Source organism: Botryllus schlosseri, chromosome 9 (genome assembly GCF_051294905.1).
Source record: "Botryllus schlosseri isolate E-star chromosome 9, Bs_hap1, whole genome shotgun sequence".
Lineage (NCBI taxonomy): Eukaryota > Metazoa > Chordata > Ascidiacea > Stolidobranchia > Styelidae > Botryllus > Botryllus schlosseri.
The window spans coordinates 25863188-25889382 of record NC_137244.1 but is presented as its reverse complement, the minus strand read 5'-3'; the positions used below and the strand labels follow the sequence as shown (position 1 = coordinate 25889382).

The 26195-nt window shown below is 37.3% G+C and overlaps 1 protein-coding gene across 1 annotated transcript in view; it reads left to right on the top strand.

Annotated features, from left to right (window-relative positions):
- Positions 1–26195, top strand: part of LOC145445771 (dynein axonemal heavy chain 6-like) — a 71257-nt gene that overhangs the window by 30512 nt on the left and 14550 nt on the right. Inside the window, exons 34-67 of the mRNA XM_080323905.1 lie at positions 336–567; positions 1385–1522; positions 1658–1813; positions 2330–2473; positions 3405–3562; positions 4430–4544; positions 4640–4801; positions 5538–5722; positions 6120–6237; positions 7531–7674; positions 7909–8110; positions 9036–9203; positions 10100–10248; positions 10887–11027; positions 11807–12016; positions 12275–12403; positions 13183–13283; positions 13407–13517; positions 13815–14046; positions 14701–14876; positions 15491–15598; positions 15905–16048; positions 16456–16582; positions 17198–17347; positions 17942–18154; positions 18871–19047; positions 19764–19955; positions 20078–20191; positions 20920–21078; positions 21814–21989; positions 22657–22822; positions 23654–23782; positions 23944–24059; positions 24619–24816. Coding sequence (XP_080180031.1) covers positions 336–567; positions 1385–1522; positions 1658–1813; positions 2330–2473; positions 3405–3562; positions 4430–4544; positions 4640–4801; positions 5538–5722; positions 6120–6237; positions 7531–7674; positions 7909–8110; positions 9036–9203; positions 10100–10248; positions 10887–11027; positions 11807–12016; positions 12275–12403; positions 13183–13283; positions 13407–13517; positions 13815–14046; positions 14701–14876; positions 15491–15598; positions 15905–16048; positions 16456–16582; positions 17198–17347; positions 17942–18154; positions 18871–19047; positions 19764–19955; positions 20078–20191; positions 20920–21078; positions 21814–21989; positions 22657–22822; positions 23654–23782; positions 23944–24059; positions 24619–24816 — 5340 coding nt within the window. The remainder of the gene's footprint in view (positions 1–335; positions 568–1384; positions 1523–1657; positions 1814–2329; positions 2474–3404; positions 3563–4429; positions 4545–4639; positions 4802–5537; positions 5723–6119; positions 6238–7530; positions 7675–7908; positions 8111–9035; positions 9204–10099; positions 10249–10886; positions 11028–11806; positions 12017–12274; positions 12404–13182; positions 13284–13406; positions 13518–13814; positions 14047–14700; positions 14877–15490; positions 15599–15904; positions 16049–16455; positions 16583–17197; positions 17348–17941; positions 18155–18870; positions 19048–19763; positions 19956–20077; positions 20192–20919; positions 21079–21813; positions 21990–22656; positions 22823–23653; positions 23783–23943; positions 24060–24618; positions 24817–26195) is intronic.

Below are 26195 nucleotides of genomic sequence, written 5' to 3'. Positions count from 1 at the left end.
ATACATCAGCCCAAGCTTTGTCAGCCAACGAAGTTTGTGTAGAAAAAGAGTACATTGAACGCTCTCTTATTCGAAATTTCATACTGGTGACGTCATATTTTGTGCTACGATTGTTGTTATACGATGTTCTCTGCGATTCTCTACTAGTTGCTGACGGTTACCACTGACAAGTGTCAGCCGAAAATATTCATTTTCATTTCAATGTGAATATACAATTCAATTGTATATTGAAGTTCTGAACCTCCGAGAAGCTCTTCACATATAATCGCACACTCTTATCCAGCGATTTTGTTTTGTAGACTGCTCTTTTGCTAATAGTATTGTCTGCATCACAGTGGTCTCGCTCAGTCTGGCGCCTGGTGCTGCTTTGATGAATTCAACCGTATCGACATCGAAGTCTTGTCTGTCATCGCTCAACAGCTTCTGACGATTCGCAACGCAAAAATAGCCAAGCTTCAAAGATTCATGTTTGAAGGACGCGAGATCAAATTGGATGCGACCTGTGCGGCTTTCATTACCATGAATCCTGGTTATGCCGGTCGTACTGAACTACCTGACAACTTAAAGGTTGGATTTCTACTTTGTGTCTTAAAATTTGAATTCCATTTCATCCAATGGAATACTAATATTAAAAATAATAATGTTTATTCTTAATATTAATAAAATATTGATAACATTTCTTCTGAAGACCTTATGGCTTATGTTTTTGTTGTTTTGTGGTATTCCTGCTTTGTTTTGACTATAATCGTCATTTAAACGAGGTCGATATTCTTTATTATCATTCGGAAGTCCTTCGGAAGCCCTTGGACTTATTTACACTTTGACTGAAAAATCGCGGCATAACTTTTGTAATTTCGATTATTCATTTCCTTTATCTCTACCTCTAAAGGTATCAGTATCAGTTTGTTTTGTTAATAATTTCAATATTTCACAACGCCACAAGACTGCAATACAATGATAAGGTGGAGTGGTCTTTGAAATCAGACATCCACCTGGCCAATTCTTCATCTACTGCAAGTCTGTTATCTAACCTCTTCGTGTATTATATAGGATTAACAATTTGAGTGTGTTACTGAAATTTGAAAGTTTACTTCAATCCCCCTGGATTGTATGACTTGTTATGTGTACCAGTTTTACTGTGAATAAAGAATATATTGATAATAATTTATTGAGTGCCGAATATAGGAATATATCGTTCTTATACGGACGTGGTGTAACATATAAAAAAGTATATTGATATGTGCAACAGACAATGTACATAGTTGTAGAGAAAGAATGAACACTAATGCAGTTAGAATGCAAGTGTGTGGGAAACAGTTTTGATTTCGCGCTTGAAATACCTGCGTTATCATTTTCGAACCAAAACAAACGTTTGATTTCACAGGCTCTTTTCCGTCCGTTCGCCATGATGGTGCCCGACTATAAGCTGATCGCTGAAGTCATTTTGTACAGTGAAGGTTTCGAATCTTCAAAGAACTTGGCGCAGAAGATGGTGCAGATGTACAAATTATGCTCGGAGCAGGTGAAGAAACCATAGTCAATTTGTTAAGCTTACATTTCTTAATTCTCGCGCTGTATGAAAGTTTTGATTTTGCTATATTGCTTCTAAATGAAATTATTTTGACTGCAATGCCAATTCTTATTGCTGTCCTTTCAGCTGTCGCAACAAGACCATTACGATTTCGGTATGAGGGCCGTCAAATCCGTCTTGGTCATGGCTGGGTCGTTGAAACGAGAAAATCCAAATATTCACGAAGACATCACTCTAATTCGGGCTTTGAGAGATTCCAATTTGCCCAAATTCTTGACACAGGTTGGTTTGTATAAATCTGTCATAGTGTGCAACTACCATCTGATTTTCAAATCTTTTACTTGTGACAGGATTGTTTTGCTACAGTGAATCTGAGGTTTAAACTGTGTAGAGGTAGAAGTAATTTCATTGTAACTTTAGTAGAATGAAATTGAGGAGCTAAATTATTCCTCAGCGAACCAAACCGAAAGACTTTGAAAATTATTGCCACCGTTCCATTTGTTGAACTCTAATTCTCTGCTTCTACATATGACCACTTGGCCATAGACCGAAAAGTATGGACTATAAACTATTTACACTTTTTCAAAAAGAACTTGGTTCCTCCGTTGATTTAGCATTCTGTGAACACTCAACAGAAACGCCTTCCACGCATATGTATTATCTTATACATTACCTTTGAAATGTATTAATAAATGAAAATTTACACTGTGAATTTATCAATCAAGCGTCGTTGATAAGATAATGTTAACAAGGTCGCTATGAATTCACTCGATATCATTTGATCCTTTTCTTTTTCAGGACGCGCAACTGTTCAGAGCTATCTTGTCTGACCTGTTTCCTGGCGTGGAGATCCCAGAGCACGATTACGGCGTCTTCCAATCCACCATACAAGACAGCATGGTTGAAAAGGATTTGCAACCCATCATGGCAATGGTCAAAAAGGTGAATCAATTTTAGGATTTCAATGCGGAAATAATTCAACCTTGAGCACATATTTGGATAACGAAAAAATTTTCCTCTTTGGAAATTGGATTGAATTAAAATTATAGCCGCACATTTTTTAATTTCCATTCTCATAAGCACGAGAACTGCAAATGTCTGTACAACGAGCTTGACTCGTCGCGCATTATACTGCTCTGTAGCATTTTCAGGAAAACCAGAAATTAGATTAGAATTCTAATTACAGCATGGAAACATGTCACAAATTATGTCAGAAACAGATTACCGACATTTCGATTTAATTAAGGGGACTAGCGACAGTAAAATTTGAAAAAGCATCAAAATTTTCACATTTTTTTTCGTTTGAAATATTAACATGGGTGGTAGGCTACCTCCGTTTTCACGTCATGGCCTTATACAAATAAAAATTGCAAAATTTCAATTCACTGGGCATACCGTTAGTATTTTCTTTTACTGTGAAAATGTTCAATGGCGTTTTACTCCATTGTAAAATTTCGTTATATCGCTTCATTAGAAACCAAAGATTTGTACGAAATTTTTGTCGTAAATCACTCGCCTATAGTTTTTTGAAAAGCCAACATCCTGATCTATATTTTGTTAATTTTTGTTTTGCCTAGGTATACCTTGGTCTGAGTTACAGGAGTTCACAGCAAACTTTTGAAAAAAAAAAATATTGAAATTTCAAAACGAAATTTCTCCAAGATGAATTGCACATCATCCTTCAAAATTTTAGCGTAATGCAGGACTGTCCTAGTTCTTCCTAAAACCGGCATTAGATCAGAAAAGGGGTATTACAATTTTGAGGTACGGTGTTTTGCGTGTCGGAGCTCCATTTCTCTTGTCAAATCCAAAGGTTATAAAGTCCACGTCTGTTCGAGAATGTTGATGTATCGAATTCGAATTTTGTCTTCAGGTTATCCAACTGTACGAGACAATGTTGGTACGCCACGGTGTCATGTTGGTTGGTCCTACCGGAGGAGGTAAAACAACTGTATATAGCATGCTCGCGGATACGCTGACGACACTTCATAAAAATGGGCACGACAATCCGAATTATCAGCCGGTCCAAAAGTAAGTTGTTTATCAATTGAATAATATATCCCTGTATACATATATTGATATTCAAATAAACCCGAATATTTTCGGCTGGAGTAATCGTCAGGAGTAATCGTCAGGAGTAATCGTCAGCAACTAGTAGAGAATTGGAAAGAACATTGTATATCAACAATACAGTTGTTCAAAAACAACTCTTTTTCCAGATTCCGGGGATTTACTGATTAAATTGTTAGGTTGCCTAAAAAAAACGCCGCACACCGAATTTGGCTCAATTCCAACCAGTAGAAGCCGACACAGAGCCAATTGAAATTTTTGAATTTATCATGAAAAATATTTAGAAATTTTTTTTCGAATTTTACTGTCAACCCCATGAAATTGTTGCATTATCCACAAAAAAGATGGAAAACAAATTTGACGCAAGTCCAACCCGTATTTGAGTTTTTCATTAATTCTGGGATTTCCAGCCGTCAATTCTATTTTTGTAAATCCAAAACTTTCAAATGCAATAACTTCGCTTCTACTGGTTGGAAGTGAACCAAAATTGTTATGTATCGTTATTTTAGGCAGCTTAACAATTCCATGGGGTTGACAGTAAAATTTGAAATTTTTTTTGTAATAAATCCACAAATTTCAATTGGCTTTGTGTTGGCTTCTACTGGATTGAATTGTGCCAAATTTGGTGCGCAGCGTTTATTTAGACAACCTAACAATTTAATCAGTAAATCTGTATAATCTGGGAAAATGTGTTTTTGAACAACCCAAATCAGCAATCATAAGGTAATGTTGCGCTATTTTTCGAATTAAAATTTTTGGATATGCCTGACAAAATACTTCAAAACCTCGCTGAAACTGTTTGAACATTCATTTTTTGTTGTGTTGCAGGTTCGTTCTCAACCCCAAGAGTATCAGCATGGGAGAATTATACGGAGAAGAGGATAAATTAACATTGGAATGGAAGGACGGACTCATGGCCATTAGCGTCAGGCATGCTGTCCAGGTATGCTATTTTCTTTACTCCATCTCATGTTGCAAATTTTGTAAAGGGTATTTTTATTTGGTGTATCATATTTTCATGTTTTGTTTTCACTTTAGGATACTTCTGAAGACCATAAATGGATCATCTGCGACGGCCCTGTTGACGCTCTGTGGATTGAGAACATGAACACTGTACTTGACGACAACAAAATGCTTTGTCTTGCCAATTCGGAGCGAATTAAGCTCACCCCTTCCATGCACATGGTGTTCGAAGTGCAGGTGTGTATTCGGATAGGATGTAACACCCATATCACCCATGCAATGTGACTCCTAATGCATCTAACTTTGTACCTAGTAATATGGATAATAAATTCATCACACTCAAAATAAATTATGACATCCATGGTGAAGAAAATGTGATTGTTACTAAAGTTGGTTAATAAATTTATGTCGTAGTCAGTTACATGGATCACAGTATAGTTTCAGCACTCCAAGCAGTAAGTCATTGACTGCATATACGATAATGCATATGATCAAAAAAGCAATGATTTAAAGAGAAAAGCTTATTTATTCTCTCTACAATTCAAAGATACCTGTGTTGATTTGTAACATTATGATGTAATTTTCGTACTCAGTTTTATGCCATATGTTTGCTCCGATTATTCAAATTTTATGATGCCGGTATTTGGTGATGTGTTGATATGCAAAATTTCTATTCAATTCTCTACTAGTCGCTGACGATTACCCCAGACGAGTGTCAGCCCAAAATATTTGGGTTCATTTTAATGTAAATATAATATTCAATTGAAGTTCGGTACCTCCGAGAGTCCCTTTTTTACTTGTGTAGGGAACCCGAGATATGAGATATTTGATGAATCTTATTAAATATGAATCTAAAAACGGCCATGCGTGTCCCACAATGCCCCAAATTAGTATCGCAATAAAATTTTAGGCAATATGGAAATTTGATATTTGAATGTTCGTTTTCATATCGATTCCCGCTTTTTTTATCTAGGATTTGGCTGTCGCGTCACCAGCCACAGTGTCCCGTTGCGGTATGGTGTACATCGACCCCGGAGAATTGGGTTGGCGGCCGTACGTGAAGACTTGGCTCACTACAAACATGTCAGAAAGAGTTAAGGAAGAGACAAGAAACTTTATTCTTGATTTATTCGACGCTTATGTTGAAGATGGGCTCAGGTATTCTTGGCTACTATTCTCACTTTGTTCGACAGAAATGATTTCTGATTGAAATTGAATGATATGACTGAATTTGTTGTAAATCGATGATTGATACACCATTTATAAGAATTCTGTATAATCATAGTTACCGTGGCTGTGATGATGAGACATTATTGATGACAAAAGTGATTTGACTTGAGTTAATTTGTGCGATTTTTCCAAACTAGTCTAGAATTAGAATTATAGCTACACAGTTTTTCCCAATTAGATTGGAATTAGAATTATAGCTGCACGTGTTTTTCCAAATTAAATTAGAATTACTGAATTCGCCCTAATTAGTCTGATTAAACAGTTATAATGTAGTGATCTGAGAATTCTATGCTATCAACTACATTTTTGTTTTTTGAATTTACAGATTTGTAACAAAGCAATGCAATCAGGCAATGCCGCAAGTCGACATCAGCAAAGCGGCGACACTCTGCTGTCTTATGGAGTCGCTCCTGTTGGGAAAGGGCGGGCCGGATCTGAAGCAGGTGCCGCAAAGCTTCAGGATGCATCTGGGCTCTTTTAATATATTATTTGCGCGAACGTTGTTGAACGAGTCGTGTTGAGTCATTTTCAGTTCACCACCGAGTCATTTTCAATATTTCAGAAAATGACTCAATCCACTGAAAAATTACGATTTGGGTCGGACTCGAGTTGAGTCATTACGACCCTGGTATCTAGTCTAGGTTTTGGGCTGAAGGTTTGGTTGCCTGTAACCTTACTTGTTCGAACAATATCCATCGTTGAACGATAATTTTAGTTTAATTTGCGAGCACCTTGCTTTGATTGAAAAATTGGTCTCTAGGTCTTAACGTAACTTACTCATCAGTAGGGTTTTTTTTTTTTTTACTTGTGAAAAAGTCAAAATTTTGTCAAAATTGAAGTGTTAGGTCAAAAAATGTCAAAATTGTTTACCAAGTCAAAAAATTTTTGCAGCCTGCATTTTGTTTGCATCGTAGATTTTGGACTGTCGGTAAACTTGTCATTTGACATTTTACAGCTTTTAGCCTTCTTTATAGGCCTACCGTTGTAAATATCCCATTGTCTGCTTATTGTGAATTGTAAAACAGATAGGTAGACATGGTGTTATGCTCAACGTACCGCAATATCCCAACTGAAGCAGGACTGCGTGGGCATCGCATGGTTCTTATATCAAGAAGTGCATGATGAAAAATTGTGATGTAGACAACATTGTCAGAATGAAGCAACACGGTTTGTCACCCGCAGTGTACACGCAACTTGAGTGTTGTCAGCCAACAACTGCTGCTGTTGAACGTTCTTTCTCCATTCATGGCAAGCTACTCAGTAAGGACAGACACTTTCTACCCGAGAATATAGGAAAGTATTTGTCGTTGTTGTACTACAACAAATTTTAATTATTTCTTCCACAATACGTAATGTAACTACTGGAATTCTTCATAGAGCCAGATTTCGTTGAAATAAAGTTGTTTCATGTAAAAATTTGTCAGTTTTTGAGTCTAAAATGGTTGTTTTGAGACCAAACTACTTCATAAGGACAGACAGTTCCAACTAGAAATGAAGATAAGTAGTACAATGCTATCATTTTGTGGGAAACACCGAATTCGCATACGTTAGGTCAAAATTTGGTAGAAATTATGTTTTTTGAGGTAAAAAAATGTCAAAATTTTGATTTTTGTAGTCAAAATTTTACGTTTTTTGGGGTAAAAAAATCGCCCTAGTCATCAGTTAAAATTCAGCACGTTCACGAGTGTGTATTCTACCAAAAACTTTCTGCCAATATCCTGAAACATCATTTTCAGGACGCATTACGACTACATCCGCTCGTTTCAAACGCGTTCATCTTTTCCTACGTTTGGTCAATCGGCGGCAATTTGATGGACGACTCTTGGGACGCGTTTGACACCTTTGTCAGGGGTCAGATGGAGGATAACCCCGAAATGAAAGTAAGTCTCGCAACAATAGAACTTCAACAATAGAACTTCGTCAGCAACTAGTATGGATTTGGAAAGAACATTGTATATCGAACAATGTTGTTTCCAATTCTCTACTAGTTGCTGATGATCACCCCTGACGAGTGTCAGCTGAAAATATTTGGGTTGATTTCAATGCGAATGTGTTATTCAATTGTATCTAATCCAATTGATTTTTGCTCAGAATTGTATTTTCCGACTTTACAGCTTCCTACCAACGGCGATTTGTACAATTACTACATCGATTTTGACAACAAGAGATTCGAAGTATGGGAGAAGATCATCCCCTCGTTCAAATACGACCCGGAATTGCCCTTCTTTGAAATCCTGGTTCCGACGGTGGACACGTTGCGATACGGTTACATTATGGAGAAGCTTCTCACCGTAAACAGATCGGTCTTGTACACAGGTGTGTTGATTGTGATAGTCGATAATCAAGTAAAAGTAGATGTTATTTTCAGCTTTCTCAAGTTGGATTAGAATTAGAATTTCTGAATTCGCGTAAAACTTTGAGATTGAATACGACTCCAAAATAGAAATGAATGCAACAAAAATCAAGTCCAGTTGGCTAGTTTCGCACTATGCCAGTGGTTCTCAACCTTTTTGCCTTCGCGGACCCCTTTCAGACCCCCGCGCAGCCCCATGAAGTTTTTGTTCATATTTAGCACAAATATCCTGCAATCGTCATCTGTCTCGTGCAAACGATAACCGCAGGCTTAGTGATAAACAGCAACAAAATGACTTTTGAAAATAAGATCATATACTATTCGTCTAGAAATTGGGTCGGCTACTGTTTCAAAGCGAATTCTGCAACTGAGTTTCTTGAAATACGTGGCCGTGTCTTGAAAATCCGCCGAACGAGTGATGAAAATCCGCAAATATGGCACCAAAATTGACAAACAAATTTGTTTAATGAGCAATGAACATAGAACGTCAAGCCTGATCATTTTATCTAGCAGCTTATCTTGAAGTTATTATGGAAAAAGTGGTTGTGTATATCACAGGGGAAAATGGATTTTTGTAAATATTTCGAAGTGACCTTACCCATCCAACTTCTTTCCAAAATCCCCAACAAAACATCTCTAAACAGCAATTTAGCAGTTAAAATGAGTCTGCACAATAGGATATTTCTTCTCAGACGGCCATTCTGTTGATGTGAGTTCTGGAATTTTACTAGTAATGAAGCGAAACGGTCTGTTGATTTTCCGAATTTAAAAAAATAAAATTTACATTGTTGACTATTTTGAGGTTTCGCGGACCCCCTGGACCACTGCACTATACAGTAGGGGTCTTCAAAAATGACTTTTTTCTGATATCCAAAACTAACTTTACAGGCGGTACTGGCGTTGGTAAATCAGTCGTGGCGAGAGGATTGCTGGATTCCATCACTGACGCTCACGGATTCGTGCCGGTTTATATGAATTTCTCGGCGCAGACCTCTTCCATGCGTACGCAAGAGATTATAGAAGGGAAACTGGAGAAGAAACGGAAAAATATCATCGGTAAAATGTCTTATGTGGTGGGGTTTCTCAAATTTTCGGTTCAGTTCAGTGTCTTGACTCGAGAGTCTTCGCAAAACTGACTGGACTCAATTTGACTCGAATTTCATGAATACAGATTGACTCGTGACTCGAAGGGAAATTTTGATTTTTTTTGACTTGACTCAATTTGACTCGAATTTCATAAATACGAATCGACTCGTGACTTGAAGGGAAATTTTCTTGATTTTTTTGACTTGACTCAATTTGACTCGAATTTCATAAATACGGATTGACTCGTGACTCGAAGTGAAATTTTCTTGATTTTGTTGTCTTGACTCGAGTCACCTCCGAAATCCAAGTTAATTGCCTTGACTCGAGTCAACATCTCTATTTGACTTGACTTCTGTCGAGTCACTAGTCGCTGTCGATTACCCCTGACGAGTGTCAGCCATAAATATTCGAGTTCATTTCAATATGAATATAGTATTCAATTGTATTTTGAAGTTCTATACCTCCCAAGAAACTCTTCGGGTCACTTTGCAAAAGTGACGGGACTTGACTCGGCGTTTCATAAATATGGATTGACTCGTGACTCGAAGCGAAATTTTCTTGATCATCTTGACTTGACTTGACTTGAATTGAGTCACCCCTGAAAAAATAGACTCGACTTGACTCGAGTCAAAATATGCAATAACTCGATATAACTCATGACTTGAAGATGGCGACTCGATCCAGATACCGTTAAGAATCGCTAATGACATTTGTGATAAGATTGTTGATATACAAAGTTATATCGAAATCTCAGCTAGTTGCTGACGATTACCCCTGACGAGTGTCAGCCGAAAATATTCGGGTTCATTTCAAAATCAATATCCTGTTCAATGACATCTGTATTAAAATTGTTTAATGTCATGTAGGTGCCCCGCCTAACAAGCGAGTTATCATATTTGTGGACGATTTGAACATGCCAAAACTGGACCGGTACGGCAGTCAGCCTCCTATCGAACTGCTGAGGCAATATCAAGATTTCCGCGGCTTGTACGACAGAGAAAAAATGTTTTGGAAGGTACATCTAGACTCAATGGTTATTTGTCGATATATTGGTTCGAACGTATTCCCATTTTTTAACTGTATTTGTAGGCATTCTATTGCAAATCTTACTGCATCTTGAATTGTAAAAAATTATAACAAAAGTTATCATGATTATCGCTAAGATAATGATGGTGCTTTTAATCAATTACTATCGGCAAAAAGCAAGGTATAGGAGTTTTCAGTACGGTAGGACTAACATATGAAGACCAAAGGAATTCATTTATTCGGAAAATGTGTCTTTCCTCAAATATAATGGATGCCTTACGGAATGGCAATACTATTTTTTAAATCTGATGCAGTTTTATTTTCGTCATCGGATGTTTGCGGTGATTTAAGCAATTTAAGTAATTATTGATTTCATCTGATTAGTATTCCTTTGCACCGTTGCCTTATAGTTAACGTGTCATTCTCATCTGTTCTGCCATAGGTTGTGTCCTGTGTTGCTGAAAGAAACGTTGGTTACTTAACTTTAATAAAGCAATAGTCACTTCACGGCAATGTTTTTTTTCGATTGCTGCCGCTAATGAGACATATCCGTTAAGGGCTTGTAGCGTTGTTGATGAACTTATTTCCATTGATCTCCATTTCATTAATATTCTGCCGCATATTCAGATCATCAAAGACGTCACTATTGCTGCTGCATGCGCTCCACCTGGTGGAGGAAGAAATCCAGTGACTCCGAGATTTATCAGACACTTTTCGATGCTTTGTCTGCCTTCTCCCTCGGAATTCAGCTTGAAAATGATATTTTCTGTAAGTCTGATTACTCATGACTATACACAATTTAATCAAAATTATGTTTTGTATTCCAAGCTAACAATTAATTAGTAAATCTGATGCCAGTGAAGGCCACATAAATCTGACTGGCAATGTTCACAGATGGCAATTTCCAAGATTTTGCGAATTCAGTGATTTTAATTCTAATCATATTTGGAAAAACTGTGTAGCTATCATTCTAATTCTAGTCAAATTTGGAAAAAAACTGAAGTTATAATTCTAATTCTAATCTAATTTTGAAAAACTGTATACCTATAATTCTAATGCTAGTCAAATTTGGAAAAAAACATTGTAGCTATAATTCTAATTCTAATCTAATTTAGAAAAAAAATCTCTATTGCTATCATTCTAATTTCAAAAAAGACTGTGTTGCCATCATTCTAATTCTAATCTAATTTGGAGAAAAAGTGTAGAGCTATAATTCTAATCTAATTTAGAAAAAAAACTGTAGCTATCATTCTACTTTGGAAAAAGACTGTGTTAGTGTTACTATCATTCCAATTCTAATCTAATTTCGATAAAGACTGTGTAGCTATAATTCTAATTCTAGCCCAATTTGGAAAAAACTAGCTCCAATTCTCTCTCGAATATAATTTGAAAAATCTGTAACTATAATTCTAATTCTAGTCTAATTTGGAAAAAAGCTGTAGCTATAACTCCAATTCTAGTCTGATTTTCAAGAAAAAACCTATGTCGCTATCACCGCAATTCTGATTTAATTTGGAAAAGCTGGAATTTTTCTAATCTTGCTTCAGGCCATTCTGAACGGTTTCTTGGCCGACTTCCCGCAGCCTGTGAAGCAAAGCGCTACAAACATCGTCGACGCAGCCATCGAGATTTACGGCAGGATGTCAACAGACTTACTTCCGACACCGGCCAAGTCTCACTACGTGTTCAATTTGAGAGATCTCTCCAAATGCATTCAAGGAATCTTACGCGCCGATTCGGGGGTGATCAGGGAACAGGTACCACAATTGAATAACATCTTCATATTGCAATAGACCCAAATATTGTCGTCTGATACTCGTCAGGGGTAATCGTCAGCAACTAGTGAAGAATTGAAAAGAACTTTCTACATCTTATCAATTCTCTACCACTTCGGGTCGATTACAGCATGAATATGCTATGCAATAATATAAAAAAATGTGTGGCAAAAGGTTTCTTGAAAGCTGCCTGATCGATTTTGCGACAATAAAGTCACCGTGCGTTTTTCTCAAATTTAGGTTCACATATTCCATCTGTTCTGCCACGAATCGCAACGGGTATTCCACGACCGTCTCATCAACTCAGAGGACAAGTCCTATTTCAACAATATCTTGTCGGAGATGGCAAACAAGCATTTTGGACAGAGCGTGAGTCTTTGCAGTTGAATTTGCGAATCTCGAAAATTAATGTGACATGGCAACCATAATCTGTGGATGCTAGACTAGGAATGTTGATCTAATTCTCATAGCTTTCAGATGTCCAGATGCAACCATTCTAGGTTATATCATGTGAGAAATAACTTTTTTCATGGATTCCGGGATTCATTGATTAAATTGTCAGTTTTCCAAAAAAACCCTCAAACTAAATCAGGCTCAATTCCAACCAGTAAAAGCCGAGGTCGAGACAATTACAATTTTTGAATTGATTATAAAAATAAAATAAAAAAAAATTCAAATTTTACTGTCAACCCCATGAAATTGTTGAGGTGTATAGAAAAAGGATGCAAAATTTAACGCAATTCCAGCCCGTAGAAGCAAAGACACTATCGAGTTTTTCAATAATATTTCTGGGATTACCCACGGTCAATGCTATTTATTGCCAAATCCATAACTTTTAACTGCAGTAGCTTCGCTCCTACCTGTTGGAAGTGGGAAAAAATTGTTAAGCATCTTTCTTTTAGGGAACTTAACAATTTCATGGGGTTGACATTAAAATTTGAAAATTTTTCTTTAATTTTTCATAATAAATTCAGAATTTTCAATTGGGTCTGCATCGGTTTCTACTGGTGGGAATTGAGGCAAATTTGTTGTACGGCGTTTTTTTTCAGGCAGGCAACCAATTTAATCAGTGAATCCCCGGAATCCGGGAAAAAAGGGTTATTTTTGAACAAAACCAACTCCGGCTTGACAGTTATCATGTTCTACAGGTGGAACCCGAAAAATTTGTGACCAACCCCATAATTTTCGGAGATTTCCTGAAAGTTGGAGCTGAGAAAAGCGACCGAGTTTATGAAGACCTCACCGACCGGTAGTGTTTGTCATCATATTTTTCCGCTGAATACCATTGATATTGCTGACATGATGAAATAAATTTGTGAATGTTAGCAGTGAATTTTGGGACTTGTGGATATAAATCGGTCTGACATTACAGGATGGACAAGGTGAAGAATGTTTTGGAAGACTATTTGGACGATTACAATCTTTCGTCGTCAAAAGAAATGAAATTAGTCTTTTTCCAAGATGCTATCGAGCACGTCTCAAGGTAACTCGTAAATTTTAGCATCAGAGGTTGTCAAAATATTGTAGTTGACCAAGGCCACTACAAATGGGTGCAATCTCCGAAAATTGATTCAGTTACAGTAATACATGACCTATTTTGCACAGTTTTTGTTACATTATCACTCATAAACTGGATGCAAACATATTCTAGAACTACTCCCTACATTGCAAAATATAGGGAGTAAAAAGTGTGTAGTTTTACCGAAAAACTTTTAATTCGAAGTGAAGAAGTAGCTTAAAAACGTAATCACATGAATTATTATTATGATGTCAATGACAGGATTGTGAGAATGATCGTCACCGAGCGAGGAAACGCATTACTCGTTGGAGTTGGAGGCTGCGGAAAACAATCTTTGACAAGACTGGCTTGTCACGTATGCGCGTATCAATGCTTCCAAATCGAGCTGACTCGAGGCTACAATTACGAGTCGTTTCATGAAGATCTGAGGAAAATTTATACCACCGCGGGCGTCGCCGGGAAAGATACAGTTTTTCTGTTCACCGATACTCAGGTGAGACTGCACGATAGAGTTGAGCTCGGTAATTTGTAGGGCAAGTTTTTTGCAACGTTTTTTTACAGCTTCCGGCAGCTTCCTAAATACTCGGAAGTTATGTAGAAAGCTGTTTTAAAATGTTTGAAGGAATCTTACAGTGCAACTTTTTGCGACTTTTGTCCATTTTTTTCACGCAACTTCTTGCAACTTTTTCGATTTCTCGTGAACATTTTGCAAGTTTTTTCGATTTTTCATGCAACCAACTTTTTCCTGGAAATATTTGGCAGCATATGTAAATAGATCGCTTGATTATTCGGCCGAAATACCGTAAATCAGCGCTGAAGTAACGCTCCAACGGGTATTTCGGGAGCTGAACCGGAATGTTGACCTTTTTTTTCAGTCCGACCAAAATGTGGTCTTTTAGTGCAACTTTTGTGAAAAATAAATGCAACTTTTGTGAAAAATATGTGCAACTTTCCGCGGATTTGACTGCAACACAAACTTTATATGATTTCTAATCAATGCTGCTGTCAAAGATGACGCCACTCTCACGTTGACTAGCGCCGCCAAGTTTTTCTACTAGTAAAATGCGATATGTGCCTACATCTCTAGAAACTTGATAATAAGCAAGTGCATGCGAATATGATTTATAATCATGCTTTTCATGATCAGATTGTTCAAGAAGAATTCTTGGAAGACATCAACAACATTCTCAACTCCGGCGAGGTTCCGAACTTGTTCGAAAAAGATGAACTGGAACAAGTGCTCGGTGCTGTAAGACCTTTTGCCAAGGCCGCTGGTATTTCGGAAGGAGACAGAGACGGCGTCTTCCAGCATTTTATTGCCAGGTAACTGACTATCTCTCAGCTTTACCACTATTTGGCAACAGTTATACGATGGTTTTTGCAAATTTTACTGACCAGTAGCTAAAATAGTTAGCTTGGCTGAAAAAACGCGGCACATTAAATTTCGCTCGATTCCAACCTGTGGAAGCACAGTTATTAGCGTGGAAACTTTGGATTTGAAAAGATAGTATTTACGGTGTGTAATTTTGTGATTGATAACTAAAGATTTCCCTCCTTAATACTACTTTTCCAAGTCTAAAATCCTTTGCTCCGATAACTTCGCTTCTGATGGTCGGAATTGAGCAAAATTTGTTATGTATCGTTTTTCAGCCAATCTGACAATTTCGTGAGGTAGCCAATAAAATGTTAGAAAAATTTTATATTTTCATTTTTACAATAAATCCAAAATATGCTACTGTAATAGCTGCTCGTCTGCAGGGCGAAATTGAGTCAAACCTATTGTGCAGCAGTTTTTTAGACAATCCAACAATTTTATTAAGTGGCGAGTGAAATTTGTACAAAAGTCATTTTTGAACAGCCCTAACGAGCAGTATTACGATTAAGATTAAAAGTGTGTCTTATACAGGAGTAATAAAACTTTCAATACTTTGTTTCAGAGTGAGGCAGAATCTTCATATAGTGTTGTGCATGTCACCCGTTGGAGATTCATTCCGAGCGCGTTGCAGAATGTTCCCTTCGCTTGTAAACTGTTGTACCATTGATTGGTAAGTGCAGTTGTTCGCTCATGTTTTAATTATTCATTTTAAAATGGTGCCAGGAGTCATGTTTTGTATGCTGTGATACGACCAATCGAGTTTTGCAGCCTTCCACTGTGAAAAATGGCATCAAAACTACCACAATTTACATGAAACTTTATTACAAACAGTTATGAGTTATGATGAATTATATGTGATCTGACAATGTAGCAAGCATCAACCATGTAATATAATAGTAGAATGGTTCCATTTTTTATATCTAATTTTAATTTTAATTTATATACCTGTGTCTCTATTGCAATTTTGTGTGTGCAGGTTTGTGCAGTGGCCACAGGAAGCTCTGTTGAGCGTGTCGGCGTCGTTCTTATCGCCCGTGGAAGGAATTGAGGATGATATGAAAAAGAAAATATCAAACATGTGCGTGGAGATACACACCAGCGTCAACAAAATGGCCGAAAGGTATGATGGTAGAATGGGATAGTTGAAGCCAGAAGAAAATTTTTAGATTTTCTAAATTATGGTAAAATTTGAATTATAGCTACTCAGTTTTTTTTCAAATTAGATTAAAATTTGTATTATAGCTACACAGTATTTTCAACATTATATTTGAATTAGAATGATAGCTACACAGTTTTTTTTTCCAAATTCTGTTAGAATTATAATTATTGAATATGCAAAATCTTTCTCCTGTAGCATTTCCAGGAAAACCAGAAAATAGATAAGAATTAAAATTAGTGCATCGAACCATTTCACAAATTAGATTAAAATTAAATTACAGGCATTTCACTCTAATTAGAATTATCTAGTTGTCCAAGTCTGATTGAAAATCATTTGTACAGTTTTATGCTCACTCGTTATTTTTCCAGATTTTACGCAGAATTGAGGAGACATTATTACACGACACCCACCTCGTACTTGGAATTGATAAACCTGTACCTGACTATGCTGGACGAAAAGAAAAAATCTCTGGTCACCGCAAGAGACAGATTCAAGGTTCGAAAATCGTTCTTGGGAATTAATCTATTTCTTACCACGCGTACTGCTAGTAAGGCTATTCATGGTGCACTCCGTGAATGTTTTCATATCCAAGTGATATACCTAGGACTCATGGCTAATTACTGCTGTGGTGGCATGAAATCTACTGGGTCTAGATCTATAATAGGTAATTTGCCACCATAAATACTAGATTTTTCAAATCCGAAATTTTGTACCCCAATAATTTCGCTTCTACTGGTTGGAATTGAGTCAAATCAGTTGTACATTGTGTTTTCAGACGATATAACAATTTCATGGGGTGGGCAGTAAAATATGAAAATTTTTGATATCTATTTTTATTGAATAAATCCATAATTTTTTCTTATAGCATTGTGTCTATATGTTGGAATTGACCCAAAATTGGCATGCAGTGTTTTGTTAGGCAACCTAACAGTCCTAGTGTCCAGACGCAGCCTTTCTACTTTATTTCATATCCAATCGTAGCAATTACTGTAAAACTTTTCAAATAAATGCTCTGAAGTTTTGGAAAAGTGCCTTAAGCTGTATCTATTTTGCACGTTTGCTTAATATTCTAGTATTATTGGTACTTACGACATCTTTGATATTCCGCAGACCGGTCTCGGCAAACTACTGGAAACGAACGAGCTCGTGGACACCATGCAGGAAGAACTGACGGCTTTGGAGCCGGAATTGAAACAGAAAAGCAAAGAAACGGAAGAACTCATGGAGAGGCTTGCAGTGGATCAGGAGAAAGCTGATCAGGTTTGCGTTAAATAAATGTACTGTTTCTATACTCTGCGTGTCAGAGAGTGGAAGGATTTATTACAGCAAAAAATTTCAAACCTGGAATTCAAATTTTGCGTGACACAGAAAGATTGATTGTATTGATTGTATACAGGAAATGCGATACATAAAAGAATTATGATGTCAAATTAATATTAGTATACGATTAATATGTAGCGAGCTTCCTGGAAGTATAGAACTTCTATATACAATTGAATAATATATTTGTATTTAAATAAACCCGCATATTTTCCGCTGGCACTCGTCAGCGGTAATTTTCAGCAACTAGTTGATACATAGTTGCAATAATTATTAAATATACACTCAACCAATCTAGGTACAACAAATTGGTTGCATGTCAAATAATTGTTTAGCATGCCATTCCATCATCGTATTTACATCACTGCCTCCATTAAATATCAAAACTGTATCCAGGGGATTCTTTCCATGCATTTTGTTTCAAAGTCTGCCTACACCCCATGACACGCGGGAAAATAATAACTGTGCCCTGGCTTGATGAGCGTCGCTTTTAATTCAATCGCACGCTTCCCAAATGCACTTACCGATATCCAGGTGCGTAAAGTGGTGCTGGAAGACGAAGCTGTCGCCAAGGTCAAGGCGGAAGAGACGCAAGCAATCGCTGATGACGCACAGAGAGATCTAAACGAAGCTCTGCCCGTATTGAGCGCCGCCAATAAAGCGCTAGATTCTCTCGACAAGAGCGACATCGCAGAAATCAAAGTATTTGCGAAACCGCCAGAATTAGTGCAGGTCGTCATGGAGACGGTGAGTTCGAATATGTGTGTTCCTTTTAAACGTCATTAGTTACAACCAAAATCAACTTTTTTAAGATTTAGCCGACTACTTGATAAAATTGTTTGGTTTCCTAAAAAAACGCTGCACACCGATTTTGGGTCAATTCCAACCTGTAGACACATTGCTATATAAGAAATCAGTTTTGGATTTATTTAATCAAAATATATGTAAAAATTTTCCAAATTGTTAGTTTGTCTGCAAAAACAATACACAACAAATTTGCCTCAGTTCGAACCAGTAGTTTAAGCAAAGTTATTGATGTTCAAAATTTGTGATTTCAAATCATATTATTTACGGTAGGAAGATCTATAATAAAGAATTAAAGAATTTGCCTCCGTAAATACTATATTTTATTGAGCCAAAATGGTTGTGCATCGTTTTTTCTGACAACCTAATAATTCCATGTAATAGCCAGCAAAATCTGAAAAAGTTATTTTTTGTAAATAAATCCAAAACTGTTTTTCTTATGTTGCAATGCCTCTACTGGTTGGAATTAAGCCAGAATTGGTGTGCAGCGTTTTTTTCTAGGCAACCCAACCATTTTATCAAGTAGCCAGTAAGATTTGAACAAATATATTATATTTGAACAGCCCTAGCCCCCCAAATTAGGCAAAAATGAGCCAAACGCAACCTGGTGCAAAAACTTATGTTGACCCTAAATAATATTATCGGGTTTTCGTTTCCAGGTAGCGATTCTCCTGAACTCAAAACCCGACTGGGCGACAGCGAAAGGTCTTCTCGGAGATCCCAATTTCCTGAAGCGTCTTCTGGAGTACGACAAGGATAATATTCCGAACAAGATTCTCTCGAAACTCACGAAATACATCAACAACCCCGATTTCGTGCCTGAGAAAGTCGAGAAAGTGAGTTATTCAAAAGGAGTATATAGATTTTGGAAAGCGCCTTAAGCTAGATTTTGAAATTGTCTAATTGGACTAACGAAAGCAAAATTCTGCTAATCTAATTCTAATTTAATTTGTGAAATGTTTCTATGTCATAATTTTAATTTATGTGTTAATTAATGTTAGTTTTAACTCTGATCTGATATGAATGCAACTTGGTTTTTGTCGTATTTCTGTCTAATTCGTAATTCCATTCAATTACCAAGTTTTTTGCGAATTCAGTTAATTGTAATCTAATTTTGAAAAAAAAAATTTAACCATAATTCTAACTCTAATCTAATTTGGAAAAGCTGAAAATTTTGTAGTTTTCCGGCTCCGTGTGGCTGGTCATGTGTTTTTAGCAGATCGTTTTTTTCAATTTGCCTCACCGGGATAACGTGAATATTTCAAATTGCCTGTATAATGTCAATATCAATATTACGTAGGGTCACCATATTTTGAGTTGCAACAAAGAGGACGCTGTTAAAAAATTCTGAGAGCTATAATACTGGAAAAGAAATTGGGTGAATTGGAAATACACGCTCCCAAAATATTCGTTGGACAGTATTTTTCGTTTATTATATTGCCAACCCTGGCGTTCGGTGCGTCGGAGTCCAGGACCCTTTCAATTTCTTGAAAAAAAAGAGGACAAATCCTCTTATAAGAGGACAAATAGTAACCCTAATATTATCATTCAGGTGTCAAAAGCGTGTCGGTCTATGTGCATGTGGGTGCGGGCCATGTATACCTATTCCCATGTCGTGAGAGAAGTGGAACCAAAGAGAGAAAGGCTGCGTGCCGCTCAGGCTGAGCTCGACGTAACCATGGCAGCTTTGAAAGAGAAGCAAGACAAGCTGGCGTCCGTCGAAGCTAAGATTGCAGAACTGCAGGTGCAGTAAAAAGCAAAATGACATAACCCAACTAGTGATCTAATCTAGTACTAATGGCTCAAACGTATACTACTTTTTTGTTGTGAATTAACAATTTTAATGAAATACTGCCCTACTTCCAGGCCTCTTTCGATCATAGCGTGCAGGAGAAAGACAAGCTCATGAAAAACATGGCGCTGACTGCAGCCCGGCTGAAAAGAGCGGGTAAACTGACAACAGCGTTGGGAGACGAACAGGTATATACATATACATATATCATCAAAGTAATTACATTAATATCAAGGTGGTCAAAGCACTCACTGATACTGCTGTTAAATAAATAGTATTAGAAAATGAATGGTTTGAATAGTACGTTAATCGGGTTTAAAATAAACAGTGGCTTTGGGGATTCTTCCTGTCCATCACCTGTGTCATCTTCCAAAATTTCAAATGCTGATTCAAAATAGCTCAAAGTCTAACGTTTGAAAGCAATGCGACATCTGTAGATTTTGCCGAAATTTGAAATGATTGAATATGATTGTTTTGGTTTCAATACACTTCAAGGCTAAAAACTAAACTGTTTTGAATGGGTAACGCAAGGGATAGTTTGCTAGTGACAGATCTGATAACAATGCTCATGTCATTATATAATTGGATATTATATTCATATTGAAATAAACCCCGAATATTTTCGGCTGACACTCGTCAGGGGTAATCGTCTATTGTGTGAATGTCAGCCGAAGATATTCGGATTTATTTCAATACAAATATATTATTCAACTTCATTGGCTAACTACGCCTTGTTAGTTGCACACTTCATCAAATTTGTCGGACATGGCGATACAATGTTTCAAGCTGTGGGCATACTATAATTTCATCTGTGTATCCAACTCCTCACTTCTTGATTTAGAAAATATCTATTCTACAGATTGCAAGTGTCGTAATTGTGCTTCCATAGCAGTTAACTCTAATTCTTATCGGACAGGTTCGTTGGAGCGAAAAGGTGGAAGAATTTGAAGAGCAAATCGGAAATGTTGTCGGTGACGTATTCATTGCGGCGGCTTGTATTGCGTATTACGGAGCGTTCACTTCAGTGTACAGAGATCAGCTTGTTCTCAGATGGACCGAAAAGTGTAAAGAGCTGGTACGCGTGATGCGCATTGTCTATTACTTTGAATCGAAACTGTATGGATGCTTTACTGATCCACGATTGTATATATGTATTTCGTGCTCTAATTTCTCATTGCCCCTAGGCTAGCTGTATTGTTGCTGCTGCGTTATCTGTTTAAGCCTTTTACTTCTCTAATCTCTTCCAAGACAAAACTCTGCATCGTGTATCTATTCAACAAATTCTCTGAAAATCATACATCGCTCTATGGCTCTAAATCTCTCTCTCTATGTATAGAGATGATCTGTGGACATATGAGCTTGCAACACTTGCGACATGCGACACATCAGGATGTGGGTTAAATTACGGGTTTGGGTTGGATTTAAGGCTTTGGTTTGGGTTAGGATATATATAAGGGTTAATTTCAGGGTTATATTTGGGGTTAAGGTTGGTTCTGGGGTTATAATGTCACACGATGAAGTGACGCTTTTCATTGTGTCGCATGCTCATATGTCAGGCAACCATATTATATCGATATCACATTTGAACATATGGTCATGAGTATTATTGCATTCAATTTTTGGCAATGTAAAAATATATATTTATATCATGTAGGCCTATATCTGAATGTGCAATGTGACCAGCTGACTTGATTATCTAATGATGGTATTGCTAGCCACCATATCACTAAAGTATTTTCTCTTATTTTGGAAATAAATATTTTTCTGTTCTCTCTCTCTCATCTGATATTTTTGTCTTTGTAATTTGCAGGAAATCCCGACATCGGACAATCTGAGTTTGGTCAAAATTCTCGGAGATGCTTACGAAATCAGGCAGTGGAACACGGAAGGCTTGCCTCGAGACAACGTCTCCACGGAAAACGCGATTATGGTCACCAGATCCAGACGTTGGCCTCTTATGATCGACCCGCAAGATCAAGCTAACAGGTTTGTTGCTGCAGCGCAGAGAGAGGGGGAAAATAGAGTGTCGTTTTCTCAAACTTTTGCACATGAAGATTTTTGCAGAGGAAAAAATTGTTGAAAAAAAGTCAAAATTGAGGGTTCGCTAACAAACATTTCTTTCATTTTGTTGGCAAAACCTTTTTTGAAAATCCTTTAATAGGTTTGTTGGTCTGTACTATCGCTCCACCGATTTTTTGTCTTGTTTTGTACATGCGCGATGCAAATTTTCATAGGTGTTTGAGGTTGGGCCTTTTATGGTGTATGCCTATAGGTAAACATAAAAGCCATATTTGGAAAGTAAATTTCCTGCCCTTTTCAGCAATATATGGATCATGGGGCTCGCGTCTACCGTTCGGAAGTTATGATCGCAAACGTGAACGTCTGTAAAATTCATTTTTAAACGGAAGTGTTTTCCTAAGTAGATTCTATTAAGATGTAATAACAGTGATAATGGCTTGAAAAGTTCAAATATGTAAGGTAAATGATTACAGCTCTGCTATTCGCCATGAATATTCGTATTTGCAACCTTTTGCAACATGTTTTTCACCTGGTTATCTAGGCCGCAGCGGTGGAAATAAAGTGACCTCTTTCAGATCTCATATGGTAACCCTAATTCTTGCAAGACTCAAAATATCGTTTCCATCGTTTGTAGATGGATTCGCAATAAAGAAACGAAGAACGGACTGAAAATTATAAAGCTGACCGACCCCAATTTCCTACGCACGCTGGAAAATGCGATCAGAATAGGAATGCCCGTTCTTTGTGAAGAAGTCGAGGAGACTCTGGACCCTGCTCTCGAGCCAGTGCTGTTAAAACAAGTATGGTTGATGTCTCCCGAGTATTTACAGAATTGGGCAATCGTATATACCTACAAATTTCATGCCGGTAACGCTGGGTTGTAACCGAGTCACAAGTCAATTTCACTTTTATAGTTTTGACTCGGGTCGAGTCATTTACAACTCACCACCGAGTCAAGTCCGAATCCAAGTCAGCTAGCAGAGGTTCGAGTCATGGTATTATGACTCAAGTTCGAGTCCAAGTCATTGTGTTGACTGCACAGTTTCCAGTTAAAGTCTTGTAAACCCACTTTTTATAACTCTGTTTGGTGATATCGAATGGTTCGCATTTATAATATACTAATTTCCCTCACTTTTAGCAGTTTCTGGTCGCATTTTCAAGTACCAGTACCAATAGACGAAATCCCGATAGTGTGGTTACTATTCTTTGAGATTACAATGAAATATCGGTCTTGGCCGTCTGAGACTCAAGTCATATGACTTGGTTCGAGTCACGCGCAATGAACCGAGTCAATGCACAGATTGACTTGAGTCGAGTAGAGCCATTTCCGTATTTTGAGAAAATGACTCGAGTCAAGTCGAGTCATCAGAAAATCGTGACTTCAGTCGGACTTTAGTCGAGTCATGACTTGAGTCATTACAGCCCTGCGGTGACGTCATATTTGTTAATACGTCAGTTGATGTACAATGTTCTTTCCAATTCTCTACTAGTCGCTGACGATTACTCCTGACGAGTGTCAGCCCAAAATGTTCGGGCTCATTTCCGTATGAATAGAATAAAATGTTCAATCGCTAATTGAAGTTCTTCACCTGTAAGTTTGAAACGCTAATCTTTACAATATAATTTTACAGACGTACATGTCCGGCGGCCGAATGCTGATTCGTTTGGGAGATTCCGACATCGATTACGACAAAAATTTCCGGTTTTACATGACCACGAAACTTTATAATCCTCACTACCTGCCAGAAGTCTGCATCAAGGTACTGTAATATAGCCGATTTCACTTTATGTTGGTGTCATTTTGGTTACAGTATACAGCCATGCATTTTATGCTAGAATAAGTTTTCTGTAAGTTAAATCGTCATTTTCTGTGTCGTGCTAATTTCTCATCGTGTTTTCAAAGCAAAATTTCATATTCTAGGTTACCATCATCAACTTTACGGTAACAAAACTTGGACTGGAAGATCAGATTCTGAGCGACGTCGTGCGTCTGGAGAGGCCCGATTTGGAAGAACAGAGAACTCAACTGATACTCAGGTACTGAAATCTAAGATTTCTATTATCAAAGTCCCCAATCACGTCATTGATGCACTACGTAATTTGTATAAGATGGATGGAATTCAACTTTATAATTCTAATCTAATTTGTGAAATGTTTTGTGTGTGATTTGGAAAAAGGTAGCTATAATCCTAATTATGATTGAATTTGGAAAAGCTCAAAATTTCTATTTGTCTGTTTTCTTTCTCTTTGTTAACATTGATGATTGTGAATTATCAAGTGTCAGGTATTTACATTGTTAGTTATCATTTTTGATTTCATGCTCACTGCAAAATAAACGAAGATTAGTGACCTAGTTATGGATTTGCAGTTGACTAGTATATTAATATGACGTAATTTTAGTGATACGATCATGAATATACAATGTTCTTTCCAATTCTTTACTAGTTGCGGACGATCACCCCTGACGAGTCTAAGCCGAAAATATTCGGGTCTATTTCAATATGAATATATTATTCAATTGTATATTGAAGTACTGTGCCTTGAAGAATCGGTTCAAATGTGAATTTCTAATCAAAGGATTGTGCTTTTATCCCAGGATCAACGCCGACAAGGCCCAGTTGAAATCAATTGAAGACCAAATCTTGAAATTGCTGTTCGCGTCCGAGGGAAATATTCTGGACAACGAAAAACTAATCAACACGCTCAACGATTCCAAAGTGACGTCGGGAGTGATTTCGAAGCGTTTGGAAGAGGCGGAAGCGACGGAGTTGAATATTTCAGAAGCTCGTGAAAAGTAAGTGGGCGGTTATCTTTTTGAAGAATGATATAAAAAAAATAGAAAAAACTTGGCATCCGTTTTATAAATATGGGGTCATCACTTAACCCGATCGAAACGGCACAATCATTAATGATAACTGAGCGTATTTTCACGAACACGCTTTACTTAATCCAAAATTTCCTGGGTTGTTCTAGTCGTAGACAATTACAACTATTACAGATGGATAGCTATTATCAATACGCATACGTCGAGCCATAAATAACATCTTATACTATCGAATAGCCTGTTCAAAATGCAGATTGAATACATAAAAACGTTTTGCGCAAAATACAATTCGCCACGACGTTCGCGTGAATGTGCGCGCGTGAGATAAACCAGCGCCCGTGACCTAAATCAGCGCATCTCCGAGACATCAAATTCATTTGCAGATCTTTTCTCCTAACATGTGTTGGTTATGCCCATTGCCCATGTATTGGAATACTTATAATCAAAAATTAGTCGCACAGAAGATTCTTCGAACTGGAAGTAAAAATATGTTACGAAATAACATGTGCGGGTTTTAGCAATGTATTTTCTGTTGCTGTTGAAGATTACGCATATTGAATATTTTTGCTATTCATACTAATACACCAATACTGCCATGATGTTCTTCAGCGAACTACAAGATCTCCGCTATTGATATGACAGCAAATTTATGTCCGTAAATGGCTTCATTTCTGGTGGAAATGATTCACGTCTTTCCCGTAGTAGCGAATAAAACGAAATGCACCGGCACATCAAAGCTCCGGTCGCGATTCTGGTATTGAAAGGTATTTTCGTGTCTGCTCGAGATTTCCGTCCACAACGCGCAGGTCATTTATGAAAATTTGACGACCAGCAAAGCCAGGCATCAAATCCCGGTTCCATCTAATCAATGCACTTTCTTGATTCAAAGTATTTTATTCGTCCATGATTCACGAGAGGCACGAAAATTCGGCGTAACTCTGTCAAAGCAGTTGACCTATTATCATTGCAGTGTGGGCAACGAATATAATTGCAATACCTTCAGTTGCCAATGCTATAATGGTTTCTTACGTTTTTCCATGTGTTGGTGCTAGATGTGCTGGCTTGTTATTATTTCGATTTGCTGTTGTATTACACGTGTGATGCATTATTTCATATATTGTGTCACGCGACTCGACATGTCATTGCTACATATGCCGATATGCATAGCCTACCTGATACCTATTGGTTCAATAGACAGCCCTTGTCTCAAAGCGATTGATTACATCACCATTGTCGATGAAAGGCTTGCGTAATATGACCTAATCTTTTTTCAAATGCCCAGTAAAATATCAGTGAAACACTGTATTTTATATTGCAGGTATGACTACCTGTCAATCCAACCACTATAT